This window comes from Cataglyphis hispanica, chromosome 13, assembly GCF_021464435.1.
Source record: "Cataglyphis hispanica isolate Lineage 1 chromosome 13, ULB_Chis1_1.0, whole genome shotgun sequence".
In the NCBI taxonomy this organism is placed as follows: Eukaryota; Metazoa; Arthropoda; class Insecta; order Hymenoptera; family Formicidae; genus Cataglyphis; species Cataglyphis hispanica.
This window is the reverse complement of record NC_065966.1, coordinates 6,210,173-6,221,274: the sequence shown is the minus strand read 5'-3', so window position 1 is coordinate 6,221,274 and position 11,102 is coordinate 6,210,173. Positions and strand designations below refer to the sequence as shown.

At 25.9% G+C, this 11,102-nt stretch overlaps 1 protein-coding gene across 1 annotated transcript; it reads right to left on the bottom strand.

Annotated features, from left to right (window-relative positions):
• Positions 1 to 544: 544 nt before the first annotated feature.
• Positions 545 to 7,898, bottom strand: LOC126854286 (uncharacterized). Its single transcript, XM_050600873.1, has 5 exons — positions 7,740 to 7,898; positions 7,256 to 7,340; positions 6,737 to 6,783; positions 1,189 to 1,306; positions 545 to 826 (listed from the first exon to the last, which is right to left on the bottom strand). Exons 1-5 carry the CDS (start codon positions 7,770 to 7,772, stop codon positions 735 to 737), a joined length of 375 nt encoding a protein of 124 aa, XP_050456830.1. The 5' UTR covers positions 7,773 to 7,898; the 3' UTR covers positions 545 to 734.
• Positions 7,899 to 11,102: the final 3,204 nt, after the last annotated feature.

Here is an 11,102-nt window from a genome sequence, read left to right as displayed (position 1 = left end):
TAAAAAAGATGTAATAGAAGTTGTGCAAAAAATCTCAAAAAAATATAAAATATCACAAGCAAATCAAAGATAATTTCCAATAAGTTTTTGATCCATTTTTATTAAATTTTTGTAAGTTATAAAAAAAATTGAAAACTAATTCAAAATAGGCAACCTTATCCTAATTATAAATCTTGTTTCGCGATCGAAGCCCAAGGCGATATGGGATGAATTTTGCTTCACGCAGATCATATGTCTATTGGCTTTTTCTAATATTACATTAATTATGTAAACACTTTGTTTCACATCCGAATCAAGGTTCCAAGATACAAGTGGACTTTGCTTTTTGCGTGGAAATTACAAACCGATGTGAGAATTATGTTTCATTTTTCTAAAATTATTTGTGCTGGTTCTCCTATATTAAATAATTACTGATAATTTTATAATAATGTATTTTTTATGCGAGTTTTCATATAACGAAAAAGATACATTATTTTTATAATTATATTAATTGTATCATATTATAATATAAGAGGAAGGTTTTTTATATAATTTCAAAAGAGGATTAAGTATCATATTTTATTGAAATATAGCCATATAAGAGAGTCAATTACAATTTATAAGACAAGAAGATTTTTACATAAGGTCCTCGAAAATGTACAGTTATAAAGTCAGATCATTTACTAATATCTATCATGCACGGAATAGTTATTACTTCATATATGTAATATGTAAAAAAAATGTATTTTCTTCTTTTATTGAAGCTTATCGAGTAGATCTGTTATGTGCATTGCGCAATGTATATATGCCATAAGCTTCTCATCATTGTTTCCTGGGCCTTGATATGCTGTAATTTTAACCGAAAACAGTTATGTAAAACAATTGTTTTAATTTCTTACAAGAATAATGATATTAAAAAGTTGCGCTAATAAAATTTATATTATATATATAAAATTTATTTATTTTCAATATCAAGAGAAAAAATATATCCAATATATAAATGACAAAAACAAAATTAAAATTAATAAAAAATTGAAACTTAGAAATTAATACAAAATATTATTATAAAAATTTATAATAAATAAAAATTAATACAAATAAAAAATTAATTTTAATTAAAAAACTTAGCGCTAAAAATTTTTTTCATTTAATTGGCACATGTATTTAGCGTCTTTTTTAAAAAGGTAAGTTTTTAGGGATTTCATTTACCTTGATCGAGACAAGTAGAACCGAGCTCTTTTGCTTCATTTAAATCATTTTCATCAGAAATGATCTTATCCAGAATTGTAAAAAGTGTTTCTTTTGTTAATACACCTTGTTCATCAAGCTGAAATTTGATAAAATAGTATTGTTTATTTATTATTATTAACAAATTTAAAAAATTTATGTCTTTAAAAATCGTTCAAATACTATACATATTACTATAATTTACACAATTAAAGCGTATTTTGATTTGAGAAAGAATTCATTTTTATAATTAAAGTAAAAATTATTTTTGCGTGATATATTTGTAAGTTACAATTGAGAATATTAACAATTTCACAAATGTTATAAATTTCATAGATGAGATATGCGATAATGTTGTTTTCTGTGTAACAAAATGAAATATTACATTTGCATATAAAAAATTTATTACTGGAATTATCAATCATTTATCTACTTTTTGATAAACAGTTTTGATAAGCATTTTTATCGCATTTTTTACTTTGCTTGTCAAATAATCTTAATAACAGAGCAATTGCGTACGCATTAATTGCGTAAGCATTATTATTATTGAAATTAGAAATCGGATTGAAGTAATAATGCGTGTGCAAGTGTTTTACGAACATATACAAATATTCTAAACATAAAATAGAAAATTTTTAGAACACATAAGAAATGAATTTGTTCGATTATACATTAATTACATATTGATTATATATCTTTAATCATTAATTGCTGCCACAATATTAATTTGGATTAATCTCATTCTAATAACTTGACACTATATTAAACCCAAAAATTTATTGTATTTAATGTTTAAACGTGTCCTGACTTGTTTTTTATATTAGTTTAATTTTTAACATTTATATACAAATAAAGATACAAAGTACAAATTAAAAAAAAAATCTATAATTGTATAATAAATATATGATTGTTGCTATTACCAACTTTTGTAAGCAAAATTAATCTTTTTTCTCTTTGAACAATTAAATTAACTGTATGTTGCCATTAATTTTGAAACTATCTTTTTTATTAACAAATATTATTTCAATTTTTCGAATTTTTTGATTATAAACAATATAATGTTATTAGTTAATTACTAATGCATTTAAAATTAAAATAATTATTAATTATGACTATTACAAAAAATTTGAAGATAAATTAACACTAAATTTGATTAAAATTTAAATTGAATATAGCTTTTAATATCATAAATATTAGACTTAATGTATTAATATCAAACTTTTTAAAAAAAGGTAAAAAAAGGCGACACGCGCTATGTGAATAAATATTATATTTAAATAAAAACATTTTAAATAAAAATATTTGTGTATAAAATAATTATTTAAATTTCCTACAAAAATAATGATATTAGAAAAGCGCCAAAAAATAAAAATTTATGCTATAAAATTTATTTCTTTATTATTATTTAAATAAAAATATTTAAATTAAAAAATTGTTATACAAAATAGTTGTTTTAATTTCCTAAAAAAATAATGTTATTAAACAATATTATGCCAATTGACTTTTTATTATTATTTAAATAAAAACAATTTAATCAAACTTACACCAAAGCAAAGTATAAAAACTTGGCGTGTCCGGATCGTATATAAGTTTGATTAAATTGTTTTTATTTAAATAATAATAAAAATAAATTTATGGCATAAATTTTTATTTTTTTGACGCTTATCTGCTATCATTATTTTTGTAAAAAATTTAAATAATTATTTTATACAAAAATATTTTTATTTAAAATGTTTTTATTTAAATATAATATTTTTTCACATAGCGCGTGTACTTGGCGCCTTTTTTTAAAAAGGTAATTTTTTTAGAAATATTTTTTTTATCAAAATACGACAGTTCTTTTTGCTTATTATAGATATCCAGATTTTCTTATCTACTCTTTTTAAGAATAACGATAATTACAAATTAATGTATCAGAAATATACATTATTATTTACAATCTATATTTATAAATTTTTTGATGAATAATCGTTGTTATTCATGTAGTTTTATTAATTATATCAATAAGGCAGAAAGATGTGAGTTCTATAATTCTATTTTAAATCGTAAGGGTATATTTTTTACAGTTCACGAATAATGCAGATCATGAAGCGTTGTTCACGAAATTGCTGATACATTACGAGATACTCTTTTATGTGGCACTGATAGAAATACAATTATTAAATGCAATTATTAAGTATTAATTACAAGTTTGATATTACAAGAATCTATTTCTAATACAAATTCTTTTTATATAACTATTTCTTTATTTCTATAATATCCAATATATATTATTTATTAACTATTTTTTGTAAAAATATTATATAAACATCTCTAGGCTACTGCCTCTTTTTAATTTGCGCATCATCAGCTTCGCGCCAAATATTAGATTCCTTTTCTACATATACTTATATAATGACATATACTTATATAATAACCTTCATCAATACATGAACCATGATAAAATATAGCATTCAGTGTCTTATAAAATTAGTTAGTAATACTTTAGTTGTTGGAACAGATCATAAGTTAAACTTTTGTGCTTTCATTAATTTATCATCCTGTGAAAATAGTACTAAATAAAGAACAACTATCTTTCTTGTTAACGTTATTTCATTTTTCAATATAAAATCATTGCCAGTACAATATTTACATGATTCATTGTGTGATACCAATGTGGAAATATAACATTTAATAAATTATTAAGATTATAACTTTTGTTCTTCAAATTATTAATAGGAATCGAAATAATAATATTATTATTAACAGTAGTTTTTGTACCACAAGTTTTGCAGCGCCGAATAAATCGTCTCATAATTTTCAAATCTGATTGTGACAATTGTTAATGAGACTTACATAAGAAATATTTTTTTATACAACACAATTATAACTACTTTGCATTACACTTGTTCATGTATACTAGAATCCTTAAACATAGAATCTAGCCACTTAATTAATTTTGAAAAAACATAATAACAGTGTACATGAACGAGTGTAATGCAAAGCAATTATAATTGTGTTGTATAAAAAAATATTTCTTATGCAAGTTATTAACAATTCACTAATCACTAATCAGGTTTGAAAATTATGAGACGATTTATTTCTTATAGAATAAAAATTGTCTATACCAAAAGTCGAATAACCAAATCAATATACAATAGCAAAACAATGGCTATGATTCTATAATTCTATAATTAAATAATATTAAAAAATTAAAAAGTTTCAATTTTTATTTATATTGTATAGTATTTATTTATATAGTATATATTTTTATAATATCGTATATTATTATCTTAGAATATTATATTAAATATAGTTATATTAGGTGCAAATCCGAAAAGTACTCACCCCCGATTTTTTTGAAACTCAGTATTCTTATGTATTTTGATGCGCTGATTATAAATATCAATGAAAATTGGCGATTATTTGATTCTCATGGTGAAAACCATAAAAAATCAATAAAAATTATAGTTTAAGCATATTTTTTACGCTTATTTCAGTAAATACAAAAAATCATGATAAATGTTTTAGACAAAAGTTTTAGATCTCACAGAGATAAACATTTTAGGTTCTATACATCTTCACCGTACAAATAATAGTTTTCGAGGAAATGGAGTATAAATACAGTAACAGCGTTAACACAAAAATCCTAGATTAGCATATTGGCGTTGATCTCAACGATTTCAATGACCTTATTATATGTTGTCAAGGACATAATTCTGAATAACTTTTTCTTCTAATTTAATCGTCGCTTAAAAAGTTATTAACAAAAAAAGTTTGAAATATACTAAAATACATGCATGGACAAGAAGCACGCGCGCGCGCGTACACACACACACACACCCACGCACGCACCTATACACACACACGCACACGGGGGGGGGTGCAAGGGGGGGTCCTTCGGCCCCCTTCCTGCACCCGCCTGCCGGTAGGCAGGATGGACCTTGCTTTACATTCTTTACAATGTAACATGTATTTTGTAAGTTGTAAAGCTAGGTCCACTCTGCCTACCAGGGCGGGTAAGGGAAGGAGGCCAAAGGCCTTCACTTGCAACCCGTGTGTGTGTGTGTGTGTGTGTGTGTGTGTACGCGCGCGCGCTTCCTGTCCATGCATATACTTTGATATATTTCAAACTTTTTGGTTAATAACTTTTTAATAAGCAACAAACAACTATAAAATTAGAAGATACTCAGAATTATGTCCTTGAGAACATATATTAAGGTCATTAAGGTCGGCGCTAATATGAATATTTACCTAGGATTTTTGTGTTAACGCTGTTACTGTCTTTATACTCCATTTCCTCGAAAACTATTATTTGTACGGTGAAAATATATAGAAATTGTTTATCTCTGTGAGATATATAATTTTTATCTAAAACATTTATCATGATTTTTCGTATTTACTGAGATAAAAGTAAAAAAATATAATTCTTATGAGTTTTTTATGGTTTTCACCATGAAAATCAAATAATCATCAATTTTCACTATGATATTTGTAATCAACGCATTAAAATACGTAAGAATAGTAAGTTTTAAAAAAATCAGAGGTGAATACTTTTCGGAACTTTATACATTTTTTTATTTAAATAAATATAAATTGTTTGTAATTTTTTTATTTTATTTCTTTTTAAATTATTATATTTTCCTTAACAATTTCTATTGATTATGTCATGTTTTTCTAAACTTTGTTTCGACCAATAAAAAGGAACACGCACTATGATCAGACTCAATTCAGACTTGCACAAATGTAGGCCTTTAATTTAGATGCGATTACCATGGTAATTTTTTAATCAATCAATCGCTAACTGCAGAGCGTTGCTAATGTAACTCAGAACCATAATAGCTATCTAGCGCCATCTTTCATTGAAAGCAGCAAACGGATATTTTATTTTATATTATATTATATTGATATATTGATATATTGATTGATGACGATAATGACAGACGATTCTTAAACAAAATTTTCACATATTTCACAAACTTTGCATCGTAATATCTCTGATCATAGATCACGTAGAGCAAAAATAAAGACATTTTCCTTATATAATTAAGACTCAAGCTATCAATTAAGCCTATTAAAAACTCGATCGGTCCAGCAGTTACTGAGAGCCGTAATTATAAAGTACTTGCAATTAACCGACTCGCGTATAAATACACGATGTGCCTCGCTATACTTGGCGCGAGACATTATCGTGTCTCTTGAAAATTATCGTCAGTTCATATCAAGAATTAGTATTCAAGAAATGTTATAATTTTTATTTCATATATGTATTCATAATCAATATTATTTATTGTGCAAGGAAATAAATTGGTCTTTTTTGATAGGAATAATTTTTATATTTCATTACCTCTCATTTTATATTTCATTATATCTAATTATTGTTTGAAAACTTAAATGATTATATTTAAATTTTATTTATGTTATGGTTTATTTTTTTTAATTACCAAACAAGATATTAGTAATTTTTTGTAAAATTGTTTTTTGCGTAAATTATATATATTTCATCAGTACCTACATGTATGTATAAATTCTTATCTATATGTATACGTACCAATCCATCCTTTTGAAAATAACATTTTACCACTTCCGGTGTCCATTCTGAAATATTTTTATATTACAAATTTAATAATATAATTTTATTTATTTGGCAATTAGATTAATAAATCTAAAACTTGTTTAAAAATAGTTGAATATACATATAATTTATATTTGAATATATATATATAATTAAATATATATTTAAATATATAATTTATTTATTTAATATTATCCTCTGTAAAATAAAATTTTTGGTGGAAAGAATTTGTTGCATTTCACTATAAAATTTTGTTTTAATGTAGTAATGTTTTTAGGTAAAAAGAGGAAATTAATTCTTTGTTTTCTTTTTTATTTTGAAAGAATAATATTAAAAAGCTTGTTTTGAAAATTGCGATTATAGTTTTAATTCGAAAACTATATATTGAAATATAAAAATCTTTTTTTCAACTTTATACAATAAATTGACATATTTCATATTATAATTTATACCCATTTAATTCCAATATTTAATTATAACATTATCGATACTCACGCTGCTCATTCAATTCCTCAAGACAATTTGTGTAATCATTATATAATTTCTTCAATTTTTGAGGGTCAGCAGCAAAAGAAATGGCCTGAAAAATATAAAAAAAATTGTTTTTTTATATTTTCTAATATTATTCAATATATTATTATTAGGATTATTTAATTTTTCGTGCGTCTCAAATCTTTAAGTGTTGACGCCACGGGCGTCTTCAAAGTTATTTCAAATATTATTGCGCAAATTAGTAATATTTGATGTATGTGCATATACATCCATATTATTTATTTAACAAAATATTCATGATATTTGTAAAAAAATAATACTGTTTATTAAGAATAAATAAAAAGGTATCTCAGAGTCAAATTGAATTTACTTCAGATTCTTTTTAATGATTTACAGTAGAAAAAAGAAGCAAGTATAAAAATTATTTCTTTTATTCCATCATATTTCGGCTCAAAAACTGCTAGTTTGTATATTGCTTCCTACTTACCAGCAGACATGTCACGAGAATAAGAGTCTTCATCCTTCTTTGGATTATAAGATTGACTGATTCTGGTTTTTCCTTATACTTCAGCACTTCAACTGATGTGAATCGATAGTTGAATTGTATTTATACAAGCTGGTCGATGTAATGTAGTAATAGCGTTAATTACACGTTATATATATATATATATATATATATATATATATATATATATATATCTACAAAATGATTGATGATGTAAAATTGACGTTAAGTGCACATTATACATGCGCGCAATTATTAATGTCTTGTAAGTGATATTGATGTAGGTGACATTGAGTAGAACAACTTGATTTAAATAAAATTATGAGGAAGCCATGTATAAGTTTTTAATTTGCACAATTTTTTACTTGTTTATTTATTATTAACATTACTGCATTAATTTTGATGTAATTATATAATTAAAAATTTATATGTTGTGATCTATTAATGATCTATTAATATAAGCATTCTTATCAATTTCATATCATATTATGTCATCGTGGAGATCGCATATTTTGACAGCTTGACAATACAATGTCTTATAATAGTTAAGAAATAATTTAAATAATTAAATTCAAAATTTCTTTAGATAAGTTTTAAAACCGATATAATTATAATTTTTAATATTCATAAATGAATTATATATAGAATACTTTGTGTTATATTCTATTTTTGATAATAGATCGCAGACAAAAGAAATTAGTAAAAATAAGAAGGAATTAGCTTTTTAATAACGTTTAGACAATATTTTCTTTAAGAATTTAATAACAGCATACTAAAGTTTATAATTAAAGTTAAAAATACATTTTACAAAAAGATTAAAAGTTGTTTAATTCATTGATCCAATTTTCATGTTACAAAACAAACATCTGATTTAATCAAAATATCTTGTACACTGAGAAAAAAGATGTTGATTTAATTTTATTATTATTTTTTTAATTGAAATATTTAAGTATTTAAGTCAAATACATCATGTTAAATTTAATATGTCATATTTAACTTAAATACTTAAATATTTTAATTAAAGAAATAATAAACAGTTGAACATATTTAGTTAAATCAACAACTTTTTTTCTCAGTGTATATATAAATGAAAAAACTAATGGAAATTTTCCAGAGATTATCAAGTACATTGCGTATTGCATATTTATTATACGATATGTGCATATAGTTCATATACATAATAATTTTGCATACAAAGATAATTATGTACTGCACTAAAAATATGTCTATTATAATAGAGTTTTCTATATTTATAAAATTTTGATGTACAAGGACAATCTGATAATAAACCCGATATAGACATTGATAATAGAATTATGATTACGTAAATGAATTACGCATAGATTCCAACACAAGCTATCATAAGCTGTTATCCTCGCGAAATTCGCCACGAAAAAATCTCGATCGCCTGGAAATGATCACCAATCACATACGCGAAAAAGCTGCAACAATACCAGCGATATATTTGAACTCCAAAATGTACTTCATAACTTTTTTTTATTACTAGACAACACAAAGCGCAAGCTTCATGCGCGCCATTTATTTTTTTTTCATTATACATTTTTAATGGCACACAATTTTCAATACACTATTAATCCCTTGATACACATAACTGTCAAAATATACAATGACAGCCGCTCACGAAATAAGCGTAATAGAAACAATCAACATCGCCGAAAAGAGGCCTCAATCTCAATATTTCGATACAAACTGAATTCACTCAGTTAGCATGCCTTTTTTAGAGAGGACTAGAACAATATAGGCGCGCGCTTTTATTTATAAACATTTTACAATTTTCAATAAATTTTAAAAATATAATTTTAAATTAATATACACGATTTTATGCATATATATAAATACGCACGCACGCATATATATATATATATATATATATATATATATATATACACTACACACACACACACACACACATACATATATATGTGTATGTGAGTGTGTGATGTATATGTATATATATATATATATATATATATATATATATATATATATATACATACATACACACACACACACACACACACACATATATATATATATATATATATATATATATATATGTATGTGAGTGCGCGCCGCGTGTGTGTGTGTGTGTATACAGGGTATCCGGCGCCAATCGCATCACCCGTCGTATGCAAGTAGAGCAAATAAAACTGCGGAGAAAAATCCATGTACCATTTTTTTTCTATAAGGCTTAATAAGAGAATTATTATTGAATAAAGTTTGACCAATCATCGCCGATTTTTAGCCAGACGCACATCAGTAAGGCGCTGTAACAGCTGAGCGCTCACGCACACATGTCAGGCGCATGGCTCATTGACGTGCGTCCAACTAAAGGTCGGCGCTGAATTGCCAAACTTCACAATAATAACTCTTTTATTAAGAGTTATCGAAAAAAATGGTACAGGACTTTTCTTCTAAATTTTATTTGTTCTATCTATACACGACCGGTGATGTGATTGACGCCGGACACCCTGTATATATATATCTGAAAATTCGCGCAACACCTTTAAGGGAAGTTGTTATTCTGAACAGAGAAGTTCTGTTTTGTGACCATTTTCTCAATATTTAAAAAAATATTAATTGTAAAATATGCGAGCGCGCTTCGCTATGACAACCGGAAAAATTACATACATAATGCACGCTCGTAAAGCACTCCTCCCACTGCTTCGCCGCGGGCCTAGTATCAAATGGCAAGCGTCTTCGCGCCGCGAGCTTCTCGCTTCGTTAGCTGATCTTTTACAATTAATATTTTCTTAAATTGTGAAAAAATTGCAGAATGGTACAGGACTTTTCTGTTCAGAATAACACTCTACCTTCCCTTAAAAGGTGTTGCGCGAATTTTCGAACACCCTGTAACGCGGTCGCCTTTCTCAATGTTCGGATCGGCTCGTCGGCGTCCGGGTTCGGGGGAAGGGGAGACTCAAACTTGCAAAACTTGTGTTAGGAAAATATAAGATTTATTCAGAAGGTCGATACAAAGATAGATACAAGCAGGAGCTTGTATAATAATATCTATTTATGTATAATGTTAATAAATATTAATTTTCAATATTGTATAATAATGTATATTAGAATATAATCTTTTTAATTTCGATCGTACTCGTGCGACTCACCATGTTATTAGTCGCAAAAAGCAGCAAGAAGCTGGAATCTATCTTTTTGAATTCCTGCGCAATGATCTTCTGCACAGCGCAGACGCTTGACGCTCGATGCTCGATGTTGCCATTTAAAGGCACTTTAAGGCTAGGGGCATATTCTTACTGCTAGAGACTTATCTCTAGTAACTTACAATGAGTGACTTATTGCTACGAGTTTAAGGGGATC

What these genes read in the sequence shown, in the direction of transcription:
- LOC126854286 (XM_050600873.1), bottom strand. Translation starts at nt 7,772, where the DNA reads ATGAAGACTCTTATTCTCGTGACATGTCTGCTG. An exon ending in TTCTCGTGACATGTCTGCTG is followed by an intron (nt 7,341 to 7,739) that starts GTAAGTAGGAAG and finishes TATATTTTTCAG; the next exon opens with GCCATTTCTTTTGCTGCTGA. An exon ending in TTCTACTTGTCTCGATCAAG is followed by an intron (nt 827 to 1,188) that starts GTAAATGAAATC and finishes TTAAAATTACAG; the next exon opens with CATATCAAGGCCCAGGAAAC.